General features: G+C 41.8%; 1 protein-coding gene across 3 annotated transcripts in view; it reads left to right on the top strand.

The window, feature by feature from the left end:
* FAT3 (FAT atypical cadherin 3) overlaps positions 1-27,375 on the top strand; it is a 444,217-nt gene that overhangs the window by 257,387 nt on the left and 159,455 nt on the right. For all 3 annotated transcript variants that reach the window (XM_044286543.1, XM_044286542.1, XM_044286541.1), the window contains exons 5-6: positions 17,137-17,451; positions 18,715-18,925. In XM_044286543.1, coding sequence (XP_044142478.1) covers positions 17,137-17,451; positions 18,715-18,925 — 526 coding nt within the window. The remainder of the gene's footprint in view (positions 1-17,136; positions 17,452-18,714; positions 18,926-27,375) is intronic.

Raw genomic sequence — 27,375 nt, 5'->3', positions numbered from 1 at the left:
ATGAGCAAGGTAAAGAAAACGTAAGGATGAGCAAGGTACAAGAAGCTTAAGGATGAGCAAGAGTAAGGTAAAGAAAGCGTAAGGATGAGCAAGTATAAGAATGAGCAAGGTTAAAGATGTACAACTGTAAGGTTGAGCAAGTGTAAGGTAAAGAAAGCAGAAGGATGAGCAAGTGTAAGAATCTGGGGACCATATTGTGATGGTTATGGTTAAATGACTGGGTCAGAACATATGCAATACAGCCCATCTCGTGGGATGTCCTGGTATACAGTGGTTAGTAGTACCTACCTAAAGTGGTTCAAGGAAGGACAACTGGCGAACTTCATGGGCACTCAATGCTCACCGATGTGTGTGGAGAGTAAAGGCTCTCCTGTGCAGTCCAATTCCACAAATTGCTGAAAAATTATGAATAAGCATTTTAACTTACCTGCCTCTTTAAGAAATTCCATTTTTGGATTGTAAACTTTTAGGGTACTTTTACACTAGTGTTAAACTTTTCCGGTATTGAGTTCCGTCACAGGGGCTCAATACCAGGAAAAAAAAGATCAGTTTTATCCCCATGCATTCTGAATAAAGAGCATTCCGTTCAGGATGCATCAGGATGTCATCAGTTCAGTCACTGTACGGTTTTTAGAAAATACCACAGCATGCTGCGGTATTTTCTCCGTCCCAAATTCCGGAACACTTGCCGGAATGCCGGCATTATTTTCCATTGGAATGTATTAATGCCGGATCCTGCCCCAAATGTTCCGGAAAATCGAATCTGGTTTTGCGGACTGCGCATGCGCAGACCTTTAAAAATGTGAAAAAGATAAATCAAGGATCCATTTTTCCGGATGACAACCGGAGAGACGGATACGGTATTGCAATGCATTTGTTGCAATACAGATTGCAGTTCCGGCAAGTACCCTTATTAGGAATCACCTAATATTCTATCTCCCTCCCCCGCTGCAGCCTGCGCACGTTGTGTTACCCAACTTATTCTTAGATCTATTAAGTAGAATCTGAAATAATCTCACTTGACATGTTATAATAACGCTGTCACTTTATACTGTGAAACTTGGCAAACACAAGACCCAGCGTCACTTTTAGCCCCGTTTAATACACACAGTGAATATCTATTAGTGACAGCCTGCTACCTGCTCATCAACTATAGATATCTAACTGGTTTACCAGGGGTTACAGCCACTGATCCACCATTGCTTACTGGTATTTTGTAATAATCACCAAAAAATTTTTTGGGGAGTAGACCTCTTCTCCCACAGTGCCAACCACAGTTTAAAACAGCTGTGATATGTAACACAGTTCATCCCGATCCTCCTGGTTCACAAATAGAATGCTAATGTCAGTGAAGACTGATGCCTAAACAGGAAAGAGTAAACAGGAAGAGATCTAAGTAGAAGTGCAAAATTATAGCTGGGGAACAAAAACTGATGAAGAGAACAGCTCAAGAATGTCAACGATGTGCCCTAACCGTTTACAGCTCTGTGTACCGTGAGATCCCACAATGCATTGTTTTAAAGAAATCAACAAAAATCTTTATATGTGAATGGAGAAGAAAGCTTCGGAACGCAGCACTGGCTATTAGATGAGGGTCCCGAATGGGAGACTCCCTTTATTAACACAACATTTGAAAATGGGTTTCTCAACCGGACGCCCTTTTTTCCTTTCTTTATGGTGGAATGAGCTGTAAAACGCTGTGGAAGAACCAAAGTTTCCCTATAACTTTATACTTTATCAGTTTAAATAAATGCCTTTTTTGGCCTTGATATAGCATTTTGTGTGTTGTAGCTTTAAATCAACACTAAACATAGAAAATGAACAAAATTAAAATAAAAAAGCATTTCCTCCCTTAATTTCCAACTTTTCTTTGATCCTATTTTTATTTCAGATTTCAGTTAAAACAAAAACAAATATCTAATGAAATCTCTATCTGTGCCACTGGATCAGCCATGTCCCCCCTACTTCTCCCCACTGCCTTGTGTCTGGCTGTCATACAAGTAGCTGCAGCAGGATCCTCCCCTCTTTACCCCGTCTGTAGTAAGAAAAAAAGATAGTAAAGTGTAACTGTCATGTTTTCATCAAAAATTCATCTATTTTAGCATATGTTACTACTGCTGCAGCATTATGCATGAAGCAATCTTTAGTTTCTTAACATATCACAGTTTTTCCCTTAGTTACGGCTGTTTTAACCTCTACAATATATGGATCTTCTCAAGATGGCTCCTCTGCCAATTCTCTGAGGCCAAAACTGCATTCCCTCACTTCACATACACACTTGCTGTAGCCAGCAGCTCCCTGCCAGCCAATCAGATTGGATTACTGAGAGACACGCCTCCTCACTCTAAAGCCTAATGCAGGCATGCAGTGTGAAGGACCACCCCTCAGTCTTCTGTTTATACTAAAGGGAAGACAGACAAGCCATAGCAACAGTCTATTAAGGGAGCAGTGGAAAGGGACAGCAGACATTAATGAAAGCTGTTATTATAAGGTACTATATTTTTGCCCCATAAGATGCATTTTTTCCTCCAAAAGTAGGGTAAAAATGCCCCTGCGTCTTATGGTGTGAATACTAATGAGCACTACCATTATGGAAGCTCTCATTACTACCAGAGGATCGGTAAGCGATGAAGGCTCTGTACTCACCGCTTCCTGGTCCTCGGCTGTGCAGTGGCTGCGCACAGCGTGAGGGCGCTCTGTGTCCTCGCGCTGTGCGCATAAGATCACAGCACAGCCAACAGCAGGAGGAAGAAGAGCCCGGGTGGTAAGGAGCGGCGGCCTCCAGGAGCAGGAGAGGTGTGTTTTTTATTTTATTAAACATGAGGCAATAGGGGCTGATCTGAGACAATGGGGGCTTCTGGAGATAACATAGCAGGCAATAGGGGCTACTGGGGGTTAATATGAGAGGCAATGGGGGCTGATGGGGGCCAATATGAGAGGCAGTGGGGGCTGCTGGGGGCTAATATGAGAGGCAATGTGGGCTTCTGGGGACTGATATGAGGCAATGGGGCTGTTTTGGGCCAATATGAGAGGTCCTGGGGGCTGATATGAGGCAATGGGGGCTGCTGGGGGCCAATATGAGAGGCAATGGGGCTACTGAGGGCTGATATGAGGCAATGGGGGCTGCTGGGGGCTAATATGAGAGGCAATGGGGGCTGCTGGGGGCTAATATGAGAGGCAATGGGGGCTGCTGGGTGCTAAAATGAGAGGCAATGGGGGCTGCTGGGGGCTAATATGAGAGGCACGGGGGGCTTCTGGGGACTGATATGAGGCAATGGGGGCTGCTGGGGGCTAATATGAGAGGCAATGGGGGCTGCTGGGGGCTAATATGAGAGGCAATGGGGGCTGCTGATGGCTAATATGAGAGGCAATGGGGGCTGCTGGGGGCTAATATGAGAGGCAATGGGGGCTTCTGGGGACTGATATGAGGCAATGGGAGCTGCTGGGAGCTGATATGAGACTGCTGGGGGATGATGAGAGGCATATGGGGCCCGATGAGAGTCATGGGTCTGTTATCTGAAGTCTGATTGGGAGTCATTCACATTGGGGTCTGATCTGAGGTCTTGTTGGGGTCTTATTAACATTGGGGATCTTATTGGGGCTGTTAGCTGAAGTCTTATTGGTGTTCTGACCTGAGGTCTAATGATGTAATAAACCAGTGTGGCACACTAGATGGTGCTGCGTGGAGTCGGAAAGTCTAATGAGGTCTAATGAAAATTTTTTTTTTCTTATTGTCCTCCTCTAAAACCTAGGTACGTCTTATAGGGCAAAAAATACAGTAATTACAGATCTTTTGACAATCCTTGACAAACTAACTCAGGTTTACATGCCTAGCTCTAATAAACTAGGCATGTAAAGTTACTCTTTAAGCCACATCTCTCCATTAAACCCGCCCCTGCTTAGTCTCTAGATCAGTAGATTATTCCAGGTGTTCTCATTGAGATTTCTACAAGGCGTTTTTTTCAGGAACATGTAAAGAATGCTGATAAGCATTTAGGGCGAGATTATCCCCATTTATTTGTATCACTTATTTCTAGGTTTAGTGTTCCTTTAAGCAGTTAGAGGACGAGACCTCGCTCATGTTCTTACTCGGAGCCTTCCTTGTACTTGCACAGATCATTGTGCTTTCTTGGCCCTTTAGGCGAGCCCACACTGCACAATTATCTCAGTGGTATGCACTTCTACTGCCGTCTTTACTGCTATGTCACATTTGCTTCCAACTGTTGCCAGGCACCTCAAAAGTGCCCCCATACCATTATTTCCACTTTACTGTATGTCGTTTCCACACCATAGGATAAAAAGTTTTCTTTGCTTGTAACTTTGAAAGTATTTTTCCCGTGGGCAGTTAATTGCGTCTGTACCACGGCTTGCCGTTAAAGGAGGATTGTGACATTCAGAAAACAAAATGACGAAAACAGCAGGAAAAAATTAAATAAAAAAAATTAAGTTAATAAAGTTAAGTTAACTTAGTTAATAAAAAAATAAAAAATAAAACTTTCACTGAAACATTTTATCACAAAATTTGATTTTTAAATCAGGATTTATTCTAAGTATATTTGATTTTTTTTTTCCTGTTTATTATTTAGGTGACAGCCACATACAGATCTTAAAATATTGCAGTTTTTTAACACTGGTCGCTGCTGCTGTCACAATAATATGTCTCTTTTTTTTTATAGCTCACTTGTGAGCTTTTGTAACGGTCACGGCCACACACACACAGGGGGAAGGATAGTGACCACTGCGCTCCACCCTCACCCCTGGCCCTGCCTGCTTGCCTCACGAGTCCTGATGACAGGGGACAACTGGACGACAGTCCCTTACTTAGGATATGTGCAGGGAAGACAGACAAGACAAAATACATGTCGGGTATATAAAGCAAATGCTTTATATAAATCAAAAAAAAATTATCGGGTCAAAAGAAAAATTGATTGACCCGTGAGATGGACATAGACATCTCAAAAAGAGTTCAATCGAGAACCTGATTATTTTGTGCAATCAGTAAAACAGGGTACAGGCGTCTATGCAAAAATATAAATGGTTTATTATACAATAGTTTAAAATACAATCAAATTTATCAACATACATTTCAATAATATACAATGATATGCAGTACCCAGAATTCACCACTATATGATACCAACAAAACTCTACTCAACCAACACAAGAATATGATGCAATACAGCTATAACTTTGTGAGAGATATACAATCAATGGATTATGCGGAAAACTCAATCAAGAAGATGACAGATATGAGCCCTTGCTCCGCCCAAAAATGATGACCAATCTTCAGATGATGGTAGTATTGCAACAAAACTTATAAATTATTGGCTTGATATCAAACTAGGGAATACAAAGATTCCCGACAAAGAGTTTCTCCAATATTATCCCCTTTTTTCAGTTATATGCATCGTAACTGAAATCAGAGAAAATACTGATGTAGCAACTAACGTTACACGTCCGCAAGTGAGCGGGTATCTGGCTAAGTATCAAGCCAATTAATTTAGATCAATACTACATAAAAACAAAATATACATTACCCAAGGGTCAAGTGATGTGCAGAGTCTTGGGGCAGCCAGCTCTCAAGAATTTTTCCCCATAATCCAAATGATTCTCCCGATATCTATAATCCAAATGTTTGTTTTCTCCAAATGTTGTGACGTCATCACACCACCTGCACCGGCCTCTGATAGGCTGCAGGCCTAGTGCCGGCAGCCTATCAGAGGAACGGGGAAGGGAGATGCCTCTCCCTCCCCTTCCTCGCCGCAGCATCCATCTGTATCCATGTCCTGAGGACGGCGATACAGATGACTATGGAGATGAGCACTTGCACAATGGAAGCGCTCATGTCCCTGTGCCCTGCCACTGCAGCCCCCCCACTTATCACCAGAGCTGCACTGCCTGGGTGATCACCTCACCTCGCCTAATTGGCGGTGCGGCCCTGATCGCGCTGCCCCCTGTCATTGAACCCCTCAGATGCCGTGTTCATCACTGATCGCGGCATCTGAGGTTACAATTTTGGTCTTTCAGGGGTTAATCAGGGTAAAAAATGAATAAAAAATACCTTATCCATTTGCTGGTGTAGAGGCTGTCCCGCCCATCTTGATTGAAGACACCTCTGCGCATGACGTCATATGATTTTATGCGGTTTCTGCAGTCAAGATGGCTGCGACAGCCTCTTCTTGTGCAAATGGCTGAGTATGTAATTTTTTTTACACCATTTTGGGAAAAATAGATTCATTACCACTAAGCACGAAGAAATTCGGCTTCGTGCCAAATCAAATTTTTCCTGAAATTCTGATCTAAGTCAATCAGTTTGGCTTTGATTCGCTCAACAGTACTAGTGATGACTGGAGTTGCCCTTTAAGACCAGAGTAACATTGATTTAATAAAAACTGTTGTTGTTTTTTTTTCGTGCTTTTCTAGTAAAAGGAATCATGGCTTTAGACTAAAATGCATTCATCCAAAAAAAAAAAAAAAAACAGCAAAAGGAATCTGGGTAAGGTATAATGTCTCATAAAGCCGGCTGGCGGTGTAACTGCGACTCTCCCACACCTCTATTGTCACAATGTCCTGTTCTTCTTCCGCGGTTTGCCGGACAATTATAGCATTGGAACATGTAATAAGCGGCCGCCGTGGCTTGCCACTGCTTGAGGATAAAGGACTCCCGTGATTGGGTAAATTGGAGCCATCTGTTCTAAATGCGGAGAAGGGGCAGAGTGAAGTTATTTAGTTCCTGCAGATATTGCAAATGAAAATGAAGAAAAATTATAATTTTTTTCAGATGGATGAGATATATAAAGAGCTTTCATTGAGCGGCCCTGGTCTGCTTTGTCTGAATGCATTGGACAAACAGCGGTGAAAGAAAGGAGATGGGCAGGAGAACATTTGTTTTGTATCTACTTTTTTACCCCCTGAAATAGTGCCACTGTTGTCCTCAGGCTGTGCCTGGTATTGCAGTTCCATCTTAGTTACTTGAATGGGACTGATGATCTGATCAGCTATCTGAGAAGGCACCAGCACTCGCAGTAGCTCCGTGGCCTTCTCTTAGCTCACCAAGAAAGGCGCCGTCCATTGTATAGCGGCCTTGCTTGGTATTGCAGCTCATCCCCATTTACTTAAAAGGGGCTGAGCAGCACGTAGGCTAAGTGACCAATAAACGTGACATCACATGGCCTAGAGAAGGCCGTGAACACTGCTGCCTTATAAAACAGGTGCCAGGTGTCAGAACCCCAACGATCAAATACTAATGACCTCTCATCATAGATCATCAGTAAAAACTCTCGGAAAACCACTTTAAAGGCTCAAAACGGCTCCCATTCCCATGTCTACTTCCTGGTCCTTCTCAACGCATAGGAAATGACTGCTCCACCAACAACTTGCTGCACTGGGGACATGTCCTGTTTGTGGAGATGGACCAGGAAGTAGAAACCGGTGGGGGACCTATACAGCATCGGAACGGGAGCAGTATACTGTAGTATCAGTGATGTAGTGGTTCGGTTTTATTTTTCTATTTCGTTCTGACCCTTTAAAAATAAAAATAAAATTATCTCCTGGCAACATCCTCCTTATATCCCCACCTTCTTACCACAAGGAAAGCCATGGTGAGATTGGACCTCCAGTTGGACCATATTGGAAACCAAACCAAAGTTAAAAGTTGGTTTCCCCTGAGATGTTCAGTCTTGATGGATCACACAGGGAGCGATTTTGGGCTAGTACAAGGAGCATTGCCATGTACCCAATGATGCATAACCAGCTATTTAGGTTCACATAACTGTCTCTTTGACTGAATGCATAAGTGGAGTAGGAGGGTAAGAATAGATGCACACTCTACTCTATGATTACACATTTTTATGAATTTCCACCAGTTTCGATTGGAACCAGGTTGTGCAAAGTCTATATTCTTTATCTCTTCTGTTTATTTAACTGCAGACCTCATCGAGTACAGGGCAACCTGTGTCCTTTATTAAAGGCCATCTTTATGCACACATTTATATTGCGCCTTCAAACAGCCAATGTGTTGGATGTAGTACCCATAGACTTATATGGAGCCACTCACAGTGGTCTAAGAAGCTGAGATATGAGGAGTCCTGGAGCCCTGTGAGTAGAACATGGGATAACTAGATTCACTGAAATCATACCTGACCATAATCTTTAGGCGGCCATAGACCTTCAATATTTGCTGCCTGAATACTCATTTGGCTGATGGCTATCCTTTCCTACTAGGGATGGACACATTTATTAATCTTATTAGCCAGAGTTCTTCACCTGTGAGGGGCTGTGAGGGGCTGGTGAAGAAGAACCCACCTGATTACTGATTGACAGGGCCAGGCATTTCACCCAGCCAAGATAGTCTGGGCCCTGCGATGCTACTCTGAGAAGCTAAAATTCATCTGGAAGTGTAGCAGCACATGCGCAGTCGCTGCTCCCAAAGCCGATTTTGAGCTTCTGTGCCATTATTCTGAGCCCAGACTGAGAGCTGGGCAAAATGTCCAGGCCGATCTTTCAATAGGCAGTTGGGGGCTTCTTTACCTGTATAGGCACCCCCTCACAGGTGAAAAACTCTGGCTAATGAGACAAATTGACTTGTTAGAATTGATTTCCTCATCTCTAATTCCTTCCCATCATAAACATGCTTGTAGTTAGGCATGCATGTGTTCTAAGTAGGAAGTGGGTGAATAATCCAGTGCCACACACCTCTGCCAGTTGGTTGTCTCCCTTGAGAATAAAGGAACAAGCATGTTGTTTGACCCATCTTTTCATTAGAAGTCTTTCTGACAGAGTCAGGCCACCCCCGATGGTGGTCCTCTGAAAATGGAAGGTTCATCTGACATTGATCTATTGAGCATGGACACCTTAATTGTTTTTCTGCGTCTTGAGATTCTGGACTATGGGAATAGCCAGAAATGGATAAAGGGTGGAAGGGTGTTTAAACTCAAGTTGCCAAAAGTGTCTTTCCTCAGGATCATGCAGGCTGTAGGATAGCAGAAGGTTTAGGATCTCTCACCACTTGTTGAGGCAGGGATTTGCCTACATTTGTTTCTGTGTTACAAAACGTACATTTTGGAAAGTTAAAATTTAATAACTGGAATGAAGCAGAGAAATGATCAGGTTCAGCCCACAAGCTAGAAATGCCCAATTTAAATGTAATTACTTTTCCCTTGAGCAATGCAATTCATAATTATATTTCCCTAATCCCATGGTTAGTAAAAGGCATGCTGCATAATCATGAACAGATTTGTTCTCACCAGGTAGACCATATGGCCTTAAAATGAACAAGAGCAACAGCAAGCCAATTCCTCTATGAGACTGCCAGGCTGAACTGATATTCTCCATACCGACCTTCAACTAAATAAATCATAGTATTAAATGTGAAGGGAGCTGTATGCCAATGGGTAGACCGTGGCCAGTAATTGATAGGGGATTAGGAAACATTTAACAGTTTTGAGATTTTTTATTTTTTTTTGTACCTGAAGAATTGTGTCAAGGAAACCCAAGGAACTGAATAATACAAGATCTAGAAAGGTGATATAGAATATGGGAATAACATGGGCCTATTGCAGCATCCTCTTGGGTGTTGTGACACAGCGAAGAGAGTTCTATGGGGAGGCAGGTATGTTCTTCCCAGTGTGTGGGGTCAAACACCAGACTGGACTCATGTGCAGGTCCAGGTTTTGACAACACCTAGCTACATTTAAAAGACAGCCGGGTTCAGCAGAAAGGATCTCTGTATTGGGATCTGAGCAGGGGTCAAGTCCTGGGAAAAAAAGTGTGGGAACTCACCCAAGATCCACTGCAACCCCCCCCCCCCCCCTCCAAAAAATAAAAAAGCACAGAAAATCTAGCATGCTGTAATTTGTGTCGCTGCGGACTAAAAAATAAATTAAAAAAATAGCACTTTTAGAAAAGTTTGTCCTGGGATTCGATCTCATGACCTCTACACAGCAGAAGCAAGGCATATGCCCTCACAGCTATGAAAGCTGTCTAGCTTGCTTCTTAAAAAAAAATATATATAAGACTTCTACTGTAGGTAACTTTGCCCACTGTGTATGGATGTAGCAGAGCTGGGTGTGTTGGGGCAGCTGTCATGTGTATGGTTGTACACTAGGTATCAGTACACAAGGTATCAGTAGAAGTATCAGAAAAAGAAAAAAAAACACTTTTAGTTTGTCCTGGGATTCGAACTCATGACCTCTACACATTACAGGCAAGGCATTTACCCTCACAGCCATAAAAGCTGTTGAGGTAGTTGCTTAAAAAAAAAAAACTAAGACTTCTACTTATACCTAGTGTACTGATACCTAGTGTACAACCATACACATGACAGCTGCCCCAACACACCCAGCCCTGCTACATCCATACACAGTGGGCAGCTGTCATGTGTATGGTTGTACACTTGGTATCAGTAAACTAGGTATCAGTAGAAGTCTTATAAAAAAAAAAAAAACACTTTTAGAAAAGTTTGTCCTGGGATTCGAACTCATGACCTCTACACATCAGAGGCAAGGCATTTACCCTCACAGCCATAAAAGCTGTCAAGGTAGCTGTTTAAAAACTGATACCTAGTGTACAACCATACACATGACAGCTGCCCCAACACACCCAGCTCTGCTACATCCATACACAGTGGGCAGCTGTCATGTGTATGGTTGTACACTAGATATCAGTACACTAGGTATAATTAGAAGTCTTATATTTTTTTTTTTAAGCAACTACCTAGACGGCTTTCATGGCTGTGAGGGTAAATGCCTTCCTCTGATGTGTAGAGGTCGTGAGTTCGAATCCCAGGACAAACTTTTCTAAAAGACATTCTAAATGAGCTCATAGTGAAGGAGATGATGTCATTAGGGGGTGGGGCGCCATGAGAGGAGTCGCAGGCAGCGGCACCGCACAGACAGCTTCCTCTCAACTGAAGCCGCCCCTCCTCCCTTAACCTGCCCTGCACAGTGCGCTCCGTCTCCCCCTGTGAATCTGATTCAGCCGTGTTCTCCTGGCTTGAGGCTGAAAGGCCATGAAAAAAGTGCAGGAACGCCGTTCCCATGCGTTCCCCCTCCACTCGACCCCTGGATCTGAGGCTTGTGCTGGGCTTGGATGGCTGAGACCCGCCTAAAGTTTGTTCATAGACTCTTTGAGGAATAACTGCCAGCTGGGTGTAAACTAACACCAAAACCAAAAGGTGACTTTTTGTGTTGAATGTGACTTTTTGTTTATGAACTTGCCAACAGTGTGAATAAACACTGAACTGTTTGATTTAAGAACTGGTTGGTGCCTCTATACTGCGTCCGCTTATCCTGTCTACCAGAGCGAATCCCCACAGTGTGCATAAGTTTTGTGGCAGATCATGGGGGTTCTTTGGGTCCCTTGATGAGAGGAGGCCACCACTGGTCATCTCTCTCGTAGAACATCTCAGGGACCCTCCTCTCTACAGTATCTTCATGGTTAGCAAGGAAGGTAATGGGAAAATGGCCCAATTCTTATGAAAATGGGATGAATAGGAAAACAAACACCAAGCACTTCAGTCCTGGGAGTCAAAACCAGAATTATAATGGAGAGGATGGGACTAGCGGCTCCCCTTTCTTTTATTTATGCCAGTTAATGACCTTCAAGTTTATGGATGAGCTTCAACTCTTACTAAATAGATGGTTGGTCATTCTTAAGACTGGAGCATCACTTCTAAATGTACCTCAGCAACAGTTGTTGGTCCTAGAGGACCCAATTACGAAGCTAAGTTGCCAAAAAGTTTCACAGTTTTGAATATCTGGATCCCAAGGGACAATGCCATAAACAACTGTTGATAATGGAGTAGTGGGGAACAGTCATGGATAGACACAGTGCACAGCAAGCAAACAGCAAACATCTAAGTAGGGTAATTTACCCTGAAGGAAGGTTTCACTCTTGTTGTCCTCCAAAGGTGGAGATGCTGTGCATCCCATGGACCATTTCCCTCATCCCTTACTAAAGTTTTGGTGCCTAGGGAGAAGTCTTATCTACAGTAAGTTGACATAATCTTCGGGGAAATATCAATGTGAGCAGGGCCCAGGACTGACTGGTTCTCTAAGAGGACGATGACTGACTTAGTAGTAAGTATATCATTAGATTTAAGACTATCATAGAAAACAAATCAGTTACCACTTTGTCACAGGAGGTGAACACCAAACAGCTCCTTATATCTCTGTGTGCAGGACATGGATGGAGTGGGATATTTTGTACTTTTCAGTGGAGTTAGATAAGGCTCACGTTTATGTCAACATTAGGTGAATGCCCCCCAGGGGAACAAAGCCAAATGTCTCCTCATCCGATCAGAGGAGTCAGATACATTGCGCAGGCACCATTAGTGTATACTACAGAGGGACGCAAGATTACAGGGCCAGGCTAGATGCTTGGCCCTGTCAATCAAGGACACATGGTGGTGGCTCTAAGTGCAAAGAGCTCGGGTCCGCACCTCAGTGCTCCAAAGACCTAATTTACATATTAATAAAAAGTAACTTTTTCCAGGAAAGGAGAAACAAGGAAACATAAATGAGGTATCGTTTTTACTCAGCAGGGTCAACCCTACAAGACAATATACCCGGATTAATAGGTTTGCTCCTCCTGATGGATGCACTTTTAAGAAAATCAATGTTTGGAGCAACTTGTGGATTTTGGTGCCTGCTGTGTGATGCAGGCTTGTAGTTAGACCTTCCTGGGTGTTGATTAGGTGATGGGTAACCCATCTGTATTCCCTCACCTGCAGCAGGGTCTGTAAAGCCGCGGTTTGCTGGTCACTAAACACTGTATGATGGAAGTAGTCTTTATTCTGCAAATCTCTCAGGAGTAGTAGTCTCAAAGGAGAACTGGATAAGGTCCCTCGGAGAAGGCGCTCAAGCAAGTGCTTCCTTTGTCCACTCTGTCTGGACTAAAACTCCCCCACCTGGCAGGAAGCAGGGCCAGCCCACTACTACTAAGAGTCGATGAACAGGGTGATGTGATTAACCCTGTCCCTGTAAACCATACCTTTTTTGATGGTGTACAGGGCATAACAATGAAAAAACATAACATTAAAAATACACATATAAAACAATAGCACCTACCCCCAGGTCTGGAATACTACCTTACAAAACTTTTTGTGTTTTTTTAATGCTTTTTTATATTGTATTTGCATAGATATTGTGTTTATTAGCTTGTGTATCGTCTGTACACATGTATATCTACCTTAATACTATGCTATAAGAGTCCTAGTATCTGTCCTTCAATGTTGGAGGTAGTTCTTGGACGACTTGAAGTCTCAAGAATCTTGTATATTGCTGATTGCTGAGAGCAGCAATTCAACAATTTCAGTAGAATTGATTTTCTTTTGCTCTTATTTATGGTCTCCTTGTCTGGCTCAGGATATGAACTCGGTGCTCGCTGCTTCAAGGTCTTGTGGTTAAGGGGATTTTTCTATATTTATTTTAGACAAAGAGTGCACGGTGTCATCTCCTGATACTGTCATAACTTTCAGCCAGCTGTCAGGCCGAGCACAACCTCAGTAGCTGAATTGTTTATCCGAGACAAGCACTCTTGGAAGGGATTCTGGGGATGAGATCAGCCAGGCACAGCGCACTTTGATACTTAATATTTCGTGGACACTCCATGTTTCAGAAAGTCTTGAATTTGACAAGACGCGGCCACCCCAAAATCTTAACCATATCTGAAATTGATATCAAATTTTCTTAAAGGCTTAGGATTACCCTGAACCTGTATTTCCAGAAATATACATATGATATATTGTATGACTGATGAGGGTTTAACTCCCTGGACATAATCGGTCATCAGAATGAGAGGGTTGCCCTTTATTGTTTGTCCATACTCATGGCTGTGCATGCTACTGTAGCTCAGTCCCGCTAAAGAGGTTCTCCATGAGTTCAATAGTAATGGCCTGTCCTCAGGGTAGGTCATCAATATCTGTTTGATGGAGGTCCGACTACCGGCACCCCCACCGATCAGGTGTCTGAAGAGGTTGCAGTGCTCCAATTAGTGCAGTGACCTCTTCCTAGGCCAGAGACATCATGTCCATTGTTCACATGGCCTATGTGCAGTTGAATCCCATTCAAGTGAATGGGCCTGGGCTGCAATACCAAGCACAGCCACTATACAATGAACGGTGCTGTGATTGGTGATCTGTGACATGGTCGTGGGCCTGTTTTCAATGGCTGATCCATGGAGGTGCCAGAAAGTGCCCCCCCCCCCCACTGATCAAATATTAATGGACTATCGCTAATCCATCAGTATTGAACTACCAGAAAAAAACTTTAACTGGAACTATCCATGTTTTTTTTTCCTGAATGACACATCAATGATCCTAATATCTATTTTGGGGAAAGCTGATCCACAACAATATGGACTCATATATTTATGTTAAGTTTATGGTTCTTTATTAAGTAAATCTCCAACTTTCTTCATCATGTTTTTAGGTCCAAAGGTCTGTGCTGCTACCACTTTATAGGATACAATTTTGTGTACCTAAATCTACCACTAGAGGGAGCTTAGGCGCTTACTTCTGTTTTATTGAACTCAATGTATAAGGAGTGCATAGTGAGCTACTAAGCTCCCTCTAGTGGTGGCTGTGAGCAGGCTCAATTGTATCATGTTAGTGCAGGGGATTTGGAGCCCTGTATCATACAAATGGCGCTGTTACCCCAATAAAAATATATTAAGACATTAAGCAGTACACCATTTTGGATTTTCCTAGATTAAGATCCCTTTAATTAATTTCATTTTACTTACATGGTATTACACATTGTGAACTTAGATGCCTATCCCCGATTCCCCTGTTCAGCTAGATTTTCAGCAGGAGTAATTCTGTAACTGCAGTAGGATTTTTTCAGCATTAACGTTCCAGCAGGGAAGATGATACAATGTGAAATTGCACTTTGGATATAGCTTTTTGTGAAATAGACCATTCGGTGGGAGGGCGTTTCATGCTGCAGTGAACTGCGGAGTTGATAAACAGCACGGCAATCAATGTGTAATAATCAAAATTACCTGACTCAACAGTGTGGAAACCTGCCATCCCAGCTCTGATCTTCTCACTGACTGAACTGTCTAGATAAAGAGATCAGTAAACCTGATAAATCTCTGAGAAGTGGAAAAAGGGGGAGGCTCTGATGTGTCTTTCCAAGTTCTACGGTTCACTGAAATAAAAAGTTCTTGTTTTAAAGAGCTGAAGAGAATTTCATAGTATCGTGTACCTTCATCCGCCCTCTTCATTACCCATCTTGGCATGTGCCAGGATAATCAGCATTCCGCTAATTGCATTTAGTCTTTTTTTCTGGTGGCTTCTAAATATAACAAATAATTGGTGGTTGGAGCCGGTGAATGTTGAGAAGTAGTAATCAGATGTGAAGTAACATCTCTTAAGAACACCAGGAGTCTTCGTATTTTTAGATTATTTGACTCATTATAGGTAATTCGTCACTAATGGATTGGAGGGCATGAGGTGTCAAAATGGGGAACCTTGGGTCCAGCATGGGCAGTGATTTTGAAGGATTACCCTCAAGCTGTAGAGAAGTAGTCTATGTCTATGTTTAATTGCAAATCAAACCTTGCTGACAGGGGCGTAGCTAAAGGCTTATGGGCACTGGTGCAAGAGTTCAGCTCCCCCCCCCCTTCCCCCCTCTTCCCCCCTCAGTGCTTTGTGGCCAGGGGCAGGGAAGTACATTGCTTTCACGCTGCCTGAGGCAAACATTGAAACGGCACCACCAGCTCCCCCCAAACAATGCCAAATTCTTGACATGACCCCTTCCCTCCAGCTAGAGGTGTTGCTTGACCAGCATGCACTTTCTATAATACAAGTGTCTTCTTATGTGCCACAAAGGTCTTTGGGCCCCCTCAGGCTCCTGGGCCCGGTAGCGACTGCTACCTCTGCACCCCTTAAAGCTACACCCCTGCTTGCTGATATCGTTGAACAATCAAGCCATGGTGCTAATAGGTTATCAGTAAAATAACCCCCCAAAAAAATCGCAAGTGAACCGTTGGAGTTATTCATAACTAAGGGTCATGAGCTCTGTTATTAAATCCAGGGCTCTTCAAGCATCCTCTGGTAGGGCAGTCTTACCCAGGACATATCATTTGCAGTATTTTCTTTTAGGCTGTTCAGATCCACCATTACTCTTGTGTTGACTTGCCTAAGTCATCTTAATCCCCCAAGTAATGTGCTGTGTCTTCACTTCAGCTCTTACATTTTCCACAGTAACCAATGAGCTAGGTATGACTTTTATTGAAGGTAGCGTGGTGACCTGCAGGACTGGATTATTGGATTTGAATCTAAGACCAACATCTGGAATGGTTATTAGACATACATGATGGAGCTCAAGTTTGATTGCTGGGTAAGAGATTGAGGTTAAATAGACTAAATAAATTCCTTTACATATTCAAGATGGTCAACCGAGAATGGCATCATCTACATTTCCATGAGGTGTTTATCACTATTATATTATAATGTATTTTCCAAATGCTCTTCAACACTGATATAACTCTTCCATCAGTGAATGAATGGTTTTTACTTTTTGGGTTTGACTCTTACATTTTCAGCAATAACCCATGATCTAGGTAAAACTTTTATTGAGAGAAGCATGGTGGCTCAGTGGTTAGTACTGCTGACCAGTAGGACTGGGTTCTTGGGTTTGAATCTGACCAAGACCAACATCTAGAATGGTTGTTTGGACATACATGATGGAGCTCAAGCTTGATTGCCCAGTGCTAGATTGAGGTTAAAATAGACTACATAATTTCTTATACATATTCAAGATGGCCGACCAATAATGGTATCATTTACACTTCCATTACGTGTTTATTACTAGTATAACTTATCGATGTAGTTACAGGTTTTTTCATGTCTGCACGTCCCCAATGCTCTTCAACACTGATCTAACTATTCCACCAGTGACTTTTAGGGTTCGATTGTTAGATTTGCGCTCAAATTAACATTGAATACTAAGTTATCAGAAGTTTTGAGGTTGCGGATTAAGGGACTTGGTATCAGTAAAGAAAAATTTGCCATCTGTCCATGTAATTTCTCTGTCGAATGATCTCAGTGCTCATTGGACACTAATATCACTGATATGATTAACATTGGCCTTATAAAGACAGTTCTCTAATTCATCATCTACTTACTTACAGGTGACAGTCAGTGATGGAGGTCCATCTCCCAAGCACTCCACCGTCTGGGTCGTGGTTCAAGTTTTGGATGAAAACGATAACAAACCCCAATTCCCAGAAAAGGTTTACCAGATCAAACTTCCAGAGAGAGACCGTAAGAAAAGAGGAGAACCCATCTACAGAGCTTTCGCCTTCGACAAGGATGAAGGTCCCAATGCTGAGATCTCCTACACGATCGTTGACGGCAACGAAGACGGCAAGTTCTTTATCGACCCTAAAACCGGCATGGTGTCTTCAAGGAAGCAGTTTTCAGCTGGGAGTTACGACATCTTAACAGTAAGAATTCATTATTCATTCTTTTCACGTTGTTTAACAGTGAGCCAGAGAAGGTTATTTACAAGGCTAATGCAAAATCAAAACACTTCACTACCTACTTGTATTTTAAATTTGCAAGTGCAAGCGGCCACTTCCCCTGGGAACCAGAAAGGCTAGAACAGCATGCTGCCATAAATGATACATTTGTCTTTAATTCAAAACAGGCCTGCCATACACCCTTGCTCAACCGTTTAGGCTATAAACCAGAAATAGATATTTTAAAATTCATTGGAAGCGTCTAGTTTGATCTATCCTCCGTCGTCCCATAATTCTGGCTTTTTTTTTTCTGGAATACAAAACTTTGGGTCGTTTTCATGGAAAGCTTTAGTAATTAAATAAATGTTTATTAAAAAAAAGTCAACTATGCAGAATGGATACAAAAAAGTCTCACGCAAAAAGGAATGTATTAATATCTTTGATGTCTATGGAGGTCTTGAGTGGAATCTTTGTACTTGAATCTTTGAATCTTTGCTTCGTGGAAATCAAAGCAGAGCGTGAACGACGTGAAATGGAATTTTGGGACTTTGACATGGAAACCATTCATGCGACATATTTCATTGGAGCAATAGTGCAGTATCCAATGGTAGAACCCTGATGTTCCACATTGTAAGTCAAAGGGTTCTGTTAGGGGCCCTTGGTATGTTAGATCTGGCAGGGGTGGTGGCTTCTGTTATAAATGGAAGGAGATGGGATCAGAGCCTGTTAAGTTATGAAGAAGTTCCATAAATGTTGGTGGAAATGTGTTATATAGTTGCAATATCTTTTGAAGTCCTAGAGTTACCTACCGAAAAAGCTGTGCCAAATTTGCAGCCACTTCTCGATTTACTTGGGGAAATCAGGAATCCCCTGACTCCTGTATTGCCAGGTGAGGAGACCAATTAGCCTGAGATTGAATAGAGAAGTTGCCAGAAAAGCCAAGACAAGGTTTACGTCTAACTGTCCATTCTTTCCCCTTAACACAATGTCCATGGGAGACGGGACCCCTGCCTATCAGACATTTGTGGCATGATCTGTGGCATTGATGTGGAAAGATCCCTTATTAGCATGATTTCAAATTGGTGAATCAGGCCTATATTTAGGTTCTGCAGAGGAGTCAACCCTTATCATCCAGAGTTCACGCATGTTCAGTTGAGTGCTGTAATCAAAGCCTCAGAGAAGCTATTTTAGGAAGAGTTGAAAGAACTACTATAGAAAAGAGGTGTAACACATATTTCTCTTTACCAGATAAAGGCTGTAGACAATGGGCGCCCTCAGAAGTCCTCCACCGCACGACTCCACATTGAATGGATTAAGAAGCCTTCACCTTCACCCACTGCCCTCATCTTCGATGAACCCTTCTACAACTTTACAGTCATGGAAAGTGATAAGGTGACGGAGATTGTGGGAGTTGTTACTGTTCAGCCTTCCAATATCCCTCTTTGGTTTGACGTTGAAGGTAAGTCACCTCAAGTGGATCCTGCCTCTTGATAAAACAAATTTTATGCTTTATATTTGTTTTATGCCATTCCTCATATTAACCCTCCAGGGGGTGTGTCCTTGCACGGTCTGACACTGTGTCTGGATAGTAATTGGATAGTATCAGACTGTGCAGGGACACCCCCCCACCACCACCACCACACCTGGTACGTGTAGTTACTAAAACAGACATGCCAGAAGAAGTGACAGCTCCTCTTCAAATGATAAGCTGTTGCTTAAAGAGAACCTGTCAGCACTGCATGACTCAAATCACAAGCACCTCACGTCATACGGTCGTAATGTGTAGGACATCATGTCATACTAGCCTAGCTTTAGCTTTGGGTGAAAGTTGATGTTATTTTACGACATAGCTATGTGCACCCTTGAATATTGTAATCATGTCCTATTTGTTGACTTGAATTCTAAATTTATATAAATGTGTATAATGCAATTCCTTTAATCGGGCACCCGATAATCCTGAAAGTCTCATAATCCAAAACTTGTTTTTAGCACAAAACCGTAACTTAAAGTGGAATGTGTCAGGACCAGAAGGAGAAATAAACAAATAGGAAATGATTCATATATAATTATATGATTACTATTTATATTAGCACATTATTCACTTTTTTTTCATTGTTTTCAGATTTGTTCTTAAACATTCTCCACCCTTACAAATTAGTTTTATATACATTTTGTATGACCTTCAGAATATGTGATAATATGGCCTTTATCTGTTACTTAGGTCCCACTAATGCCATATTAAAGGAACTTAACTGTATATATGTATCCTGGGTAGAGATGGGGGAACTGCTAAAAATTCTATTTGGGTTTGATATGGTAGAGTCTGTTGACTGATCTGAATGGATCTTATCCGAATCGAAAGTGCCTGAAAATTTGTGCATGACACTTTGAGGTCTCCTAGGACTCTTTTTTTTTAATTTTCATCAATTTGGTTTCTTTATATATTTACTGTATTTTTCACTTTATAAGACTCACCTGATTATACGACACGCCTAGGTTTTATAATAGAAACATTTGAAAAAACCTTCTTCCTCAGACCTTAGTTCAGACCCCACATTTAGACCTCCAATCTTTATCAAATCCAAGATCAGACCCCCAGTGTTTCTCAGACCCCCCTATCAGTCCGCCAAACTCTATCAGACTTAAGATCAGACCCCCCAATCAGATCTTCAATGTTTGTTAGACCTCAGATTAGACCCCAATCTGTATCAAACCCCCAGTCAGAACCCCAAACTTTCAGACCTCAGATCAGACACCCCAATCATACTTCCTAATCTTTATTAGACCCCCCAAACTTAATCTGACCTGAGATCAGACACCCCCAATCCTCATCAGACCTCAGATCAGACATAAAATAAATAAATGAATATGCCTCTTCTGTTCCGGACGGCGCACTCTTTCTCCACTCACCATTTGCTGGTCTTCTTCTGGGCCCGGAGCTGCACTGTGACCTGACAACGCACATCAGGTCCTAGTGCACGCAATGTGCTCTACATCCTGACGTTATACACAGTCAGTACAAAGTGCAGCGCATGGCCTGGAAGAAGACCAGCGAGCAGTGAGTACAGCCAGCTATCAGTGCTACGCTGGCCGATCCCTGTGCCTCCTGCATACTGGAAGTGCTTATTAGTATTTTCTTTATAAGACATTGCCAGTAGACCCCATGTTATAACCATGTTATAAAATAATAAATAATAAAATCACCCGAACACCGAACCCAAACTTCAGTGAAAAAGTCAGAACCCAAACATATAACTGTACCGCTGAACGGCAAATATATATTTTTTCCACTAATACACAACAAAAAGGGCTTCAGAACATATAACTGCACCGCTGAAAGGCAAATATATTTTTCTTTTTTCCACTTATACACTCCACAAAACACTTTAGAACATATAACTGCACCGCTGAACGGCTAATATATTTTCTTTTGCCACTAATACACGACAAAAAGGGATTTAGAACATATAACTGCACCGCTGAACGGCAAATATATTTTTCTTTTGCCACTAATATACAACAAAAAGGGATTTAGAACATATAGCTGCACCGCTGAACGGTAAATATATTTTTCTTTTGCCACTAATACACAACAAAATGGTCTTTAGAACATATAGCTGCACCGCTGAACGGTAAATATATTTTTCTTTTGCCACTAATACACAACAAAATGGTCTTTAGAACATATAACTGCACGGCTGAACGGCAAATATATTTTTCTTTTGCCACTAATGCACGACAAAAAGGGCTTTAGAACAAATAACTGCACCGCTGAACGGCAAATATATTTTTATTTTGCCACTAATACACAACAAAAAGGGCTTTAGAACATATAACTGTGCTGCTGAACAGCAAATAACATTTTTTTTTGTGCCACTAATACACGCCAAGAAGGGCTGTAATTTTCTCACTCCACCACACAACGGCTAATAAGCCATTTTTTCCCCACTAACACAAGCCAAAAAATGCTTTAGAACATATAAATGCACCGCACAAGGGCAAATAGGACGTAGAAATATTTCCTTGTAATAAACCCTATTAATGGCTGTATCAAACAGAACTTGCCCCCCAATAACAAGAAGGTTTGCTGGAATTACAGAGCTGTATAATGGCAATTTGGATCCCCAGTCAGTGCAGCAAGGTGTAATAGGATTGTTCCTATTACCCAGCCTGTAACCTCTCCAACTGAACCCTGTTCTACATAAATGCTGTGGAATGATTCCTCCCGATCCTTTCCCTACACCTTGAATAATCTTTCCCTGAATTTGTAAATAGTTTTTTTAATACAATGAAGTGTTTCCTAGCACTGTCCCTAGCGCCTGCTGAAATCTCTTCCTGCACTAAGTACACTGGAAAAAGGCAGAATCCAAGATGGCTGAGACTATTCATAGGGCTGTGACATCACAGGGCTGGCTGGCTGCTGATTGGCTGCATGCATGGCATTGTCGGTGATCCTGCATTCCCAGATTTCCTTGCTCCATGTCCTCACACGTGCAGTAGCAATTATAGGAAATAATGCGATTCGTTACCGCGAAGTGTTAGAAAATTCGGATTTGGTGCGAATGGAATTTTTCCAGAAATTTGAATCAATTCCATTTCGTCAACTTCGATTAGCTTATCTCTAATTGCCAGTTTCTCCTACTTTTTGCTTATAAAGTGAAAAATACAGTATTTATTAGTTTATTTCTCTCTCCAAAATTAGCCCGAATCAGATCACCAAATATTCCAATTCTGATCCACCGTAAATTTTTACAAAATTTATATTGAATCTGTTTTGTTTCAAATCAATTTGCTCATCTCTAATCCTGAGTATACAATATAAGCTATGTATGTACAATCACTAATACATCTGAGCAGCTGCACCGTATCCAGCACTTCACTTGCTTTCGCTAATGTTCTAAAATCTTTAATTCATTCTGTTTTTCTTTCTGTTTTTTGTGTCGTCAGATTTAATCCTGTAATTACTTGTGCACTAATCTTGTCCTGATTTACCTCTTTTTCTTCCTCTCTCTTTCTTTTCCTTTTCCACTGTCTTTGCTTTTCTGCTGACTGTCCTACTGCAAGGTGGCAAGCATGCCCGAGAGATGTTCTATATTCTGCAGACAGCTTGTGGGCAGAACTGCTCATCAGAAGGTATTATTGGTACAAAATACATTTTTGCCAAACTGCTGCTATCTGACGAAGACTCTTCCCTTCTTCTTTTCGGAGCAATTTAAATTGTGCTTTATAGAGATGTCTCAGGCAGTATATTAGTCTCTTCCCAAAATACTACATGTTACCTCTTTAAGAATTTTTTTTTTCCAAGTTGGTATCCAATTACTTTTCCTTTCATCTCTTTAGTTCCTCATTCTGTGACTATATCTGTTCTCTGTAATCCGGTTGAAATTGAATTTTATTAGAATATTGTATCCATAATGGAGTCTGCAGGCTATAAACACCCAGTTTTTGTTTTGTAAGATGTTTAATTAAAATTATTTAAATTCTGTATTTTTTGGGTAATTCTAAGTTCATTTATTAACTAGTATAATTTTGAGTTCTAATTTTTTGTGTACGCAATTTTGTTTTCATAAACATGCAGTTACGAGAAAAAGTAAGTGATCCTTTTGGAATTACCTTGATTTCCAAGAAATATCGACAAACTGGAAAATATTTGCTGGGAGGAATAGTTCAAAATTCCACCTCAACATTGTGCAAATGTTATTTGCATCTATAGGAAAAATTGGCGGAGATGAATGCCGCTAAAGATTATTAAATTCAAGGGTTCACTTACTTTATTCCCCTGCACTGGGGTTGTTTACACAATGTGCTTAATGGTAATACGACACAAACAGTACAACTGATTGTGAGTTAAGTTGAGTAGTTTTATTGTATGTGTCTATATTGTAATTGTGATTTGGATAACAATCAGACCAAATTTTATTAGCAATCAGAGCAGAGATTCAGGTCATTCTCTTACTTTTTCTGTTATATATATATATAATTTGTTTAATTTTTAATTTAACGTGTAGCAATTTTTTACAAATTATTTTCTTGACATTGTCAAAAAATGAATTTCAGTTTTCCTAATCAGAAATGTATACCTCTTAAGGGCTGAGTTGTCACAATCAATATATTTTAATGCTACTTTTAATTTGTGGCATCTGCAGAAAAATACACTAAATCCCTTAAGTGGTGTAACAATTTTAATACACCGTTTTAATAGAGCTAGTGTTTTATATATTTTTTTTTATAGCTCCAGGGGCTTCTGTCATAATCATTCCGCTGACCTGATTAGCAGAGAAATGTTAAGTTTTTGCCTGTGCCTGAAGAAAAATAAACTCATGAAGTAAATATCTGAATACATTAGAGCCACTCCAAATTTAATATTGGATGGAGTTATGTAAATGTAATGGTGGCAAAGGATGACATTTCCATCCACAGAATTGTAGAATCTAAATTGTCACTTCAAATGACCCTAAATTTATACTTCTTCCATTCAAATGAGTGTGTGTATAATAGCGTAGGATATTAAACAGAACAACTACTAAATCTTAAGATGGCTGTACAGGCAACTGCCAGTCACTGAGCTGATACCACCAAATAATATCTTCTTTTGCAGTTGACTTACTGCATCCTACACAGATGTTTTCATCCTTACCTGTGCGCAAATTTCATTAAAGTACACCTTCGGGGGCAATTTTTCTAAATAATTGTATTTTACTCGTTTGGGGCTAAAAATAAATTGGTCTTTATTAAAAAATATTGAGCCGTTCTGTCACAAAGCGTTAACTGTTTTTCCAGCTGTGTGCATCCCACTTTCACTTTATGCCAGTCATCCAATAATCCTAATCTCTAAACTACTAAGAGGTCAAAAACACTTATCTAAGCCACATTATTATTATCTTCACCTTTTAACCCTTGTAACCCTAAACCACCAGGCAGCTGCTTCCTGGAGTAGTCCCTGTTCAAGTTACTGCAGAACACCAAGGGATGAGACAAAACCATAGTCAGGGATAAGCAAAAGTCAGGGCAGAGAAGGCAGAAAGGAAGAGAGTGGAGGTAGTGGTGATGCTGGGGGCAGTAGTACTCAAGGTGGAAGTTCTCACTCTGGTGCTCCCGGGGCTGTGCAGTGAAGGGGGGGGGGGGGCTCACGCTGGTTCCCTTGGGGCATACTTTGGTTTTGGGGCTCCAGTCTGGCCTGGTTGCAGCTGAGGTGTCATTGCTGCAGATGGGCTCTCATAGGTACAAGGCAGGGCTCTCTCTCACAGTGGGATACTATTCAATACTGTAGTGGTACAGGTGTTGGTGCAGACAATGATGACAGGTAACTGATAAACCATTTTACTGGCAACTTCAGTGGTTTACAATACAATTGTTGGTGGAGGTAGGAACAGTTCTTCTCAAACATGTTGCATTGGCAGCTTTCCCAATGCTGTGTATAGGGGATGCGTGCAGTATAAAGTTGCCCTATGAGTCTCTCTAGATATCAGCCAATTGGTGCAATCTCTCTCTCTCTCTCTCTATATATATATATATATATACCCTCAGTGGGGTGCAGTCTTACAATAAATGGACAGCCTGTCTTTGCATAATGGTCAGGGCCCTGTGGTCTATTGCCCCACCCAAGGTGCAGGGAAGTCTTTAGCCAACGTGTATACATTATCTTCTCTGGAAAATACTCAGCACTCTTCGATGTATGACCACTAAACTTTCTGTTGCATCCAGCAGTTCCTCAAAGGCTGGTTCTTATGGTGTTACATTTTAATCTGGTCAGGGGTCTCAGGGGCAGGGGTTTCCCTGTTGCTCTCCTTCTGGCTGCTCGCACAGCCTGCACATAAGTGACTGCTTCCTACCAGCAAGGAGGTTGTTCACACCCATATCTAGAAAACGTTTCTAGGGCCAGGTGCTTAACCCTTTCTCTCCCATATGCAGCCTTTGAGAGATATGTTAACCCCTTATGTAGTGGGCCACTAGCAAACTGCACATGCAGTCCAGTAAATAGTCTAAGGTCAGACATGGAGGGTCAGGGAGCAGAGATCAGACAGGCAAACAAAGGGTCATAATCCAAGAAACAAGCAGAAGGCGGTACACGGATAGACATATATAAATGGCATATCTTTGGAGGAAATGATAAACCATACTGGCAGAGATAGGCCTTACCGTCAAGAAGAAGGCCACAACATGCATGGAGGGGCAGAGCTTCTATGGCAGCTGGGCCTGCTGAGAGGAAGAAGAGGCTGCCACGTCCATGCTACCAGAACTAGTAGATGCCGGAGTGGGTAGGCAAAGTAGTAACAGCCACCGCAGTAGGAGTTGGTAAATACTATAATGTAAAAAACAATGATCATCAAAGAAATTAATGGCTTGTGTATTAGTCATCCAAGAAATGAGCAGAGTAGATGGCTATGTAGTGGCATAGCCATATGGGTTGCAGAGGTAGCAGTTGCATGTAGGCCCTGGTGTCACAGCGGTGTCTCAGTCTCTGTTATTTTCCATGCATGCTGGTTGCCTGGGGCAACGTGTAGTTTTTGCAGCATGTGTGCATCCTGTCTGCATAGGGGTCTAGGCAGTTACTGGTGTGCTAGTTTCTGTGTTTGTTGTTTGTACTGTGTCCTGTTTGGTGTGTGGGCTCCAGTACATATTCATGGGTTCCAGTTGTGGTGTGGACTGCTGGTGTTCCTTCCAGCAGCCACGGCATGTAAGTCACCAAGTATACCTATGCTAGTTGTTCTGGGTTCTTACCTGCTGATTCATTTGCTTCTCACTGTCTTCCCCTTTTCTTGCATCTAGGCTGGTGGGAGACTCCTGCTTGTCCGTGTCTTGGAGGAACAGGTCGTCTCAGCCCTGTCATTATTCCCAGGGATCATCAGGGCGACTCAGGGTCCGAGGTTCTGGTGTATGAGCCATTCTACCATCTAGATCTGCTCATATGGATAGGAGTCAGGGATAGGTTGAGGCATTAGGAAGTGCCCTGCTCCCTTACCCCGGTGTCCAGGCCTATTTCTGTTCCTGTTTGTCATTCGTGTTCGGTGGGGAGTTTTCCCCCCACTCCCCACCGTGACACCTGGTTACTGAGGGTGCCCAGTGGTAAGAAGTCACCTGTAATATGTGTTGGGGTCCAAGCTCGGTGGTGGTACATTTATGGTGCTACTGATGCCAACCCCCCCCCCCCCCCCCCTATGGGATAAGAAGATCCCTTTTTGCATTCAGCACAAATAAAAAGTTTCTAATTCTGAGTTCATGGCAGTTTAACAATCACAAACTTAGTCAACATTTTATCTTCTCTTGTAAATCATGTCCTCTGACAACTCCAATGTGTTTATTTCATTCTGTTCCATATTCCTTCTAATCCTACTAGATTTTTATCATAAGTCTATGAACGCCCATTAAATAGGCAGCTATACGGCAAGCCGTAATTTCCAGAATTCATTTTAAAATTGTTCTCCTAGCAGGTCATTGCCAACAAAGAGAAACTTGGTGACTCAGGACTTTTATACCTTACCATGCAGAAAATAAGCACGTTTCAATCTTGAATTTTATAGCCTGCAAGACTAGTTTTTAGTAAGAATTGTTGTGTTTCAGACGTATGGATAGAATTGCTGGATTCTCTCCCATACTTATGTATTATATCAGTAGGGAGCGGCAATATTTCTTCATGTGTCTTATCTATAATTTATTTGACAGACTTTTTGGTTCATAATTTATCAGCACATATTAATGTGTTTCCTATATTACATACACTATGCAAATGTTGACCCTTTGAAATTAGTAGGGGGGATCAGCTTGATTTGACTCCTGATGGTGTTCTAGTTGTGCCCATAGAAACTGTGATAGCTCTCAAGTTAAGTCAGCTGGCCTGATAAGTAGTGAGTGGTTTCAAAAGGAACTGCCTGTCTGGTCAGAAGGTCAACATTGGAATAAAGTATATAG

Source organism: Bufo gargarizans, chromosome 3 (assembly GCF_014858855.1).
Source record: "Bufo gargarizans isolate SCDJY-AF-19 chromosome 3, ASM1485885v1, whole genome shotgun sequence".
NCBI lineage: Eukaryota > Metazoa > Chordata > Amphibia > Anura > Bufonidae > Bufo > Bufo gargarizans.
The sequence above is the reverse complement of the archived record's forward strand: the minus strand, read 5'-3'. Positions and strand labels throughout refer to the sequence as shown.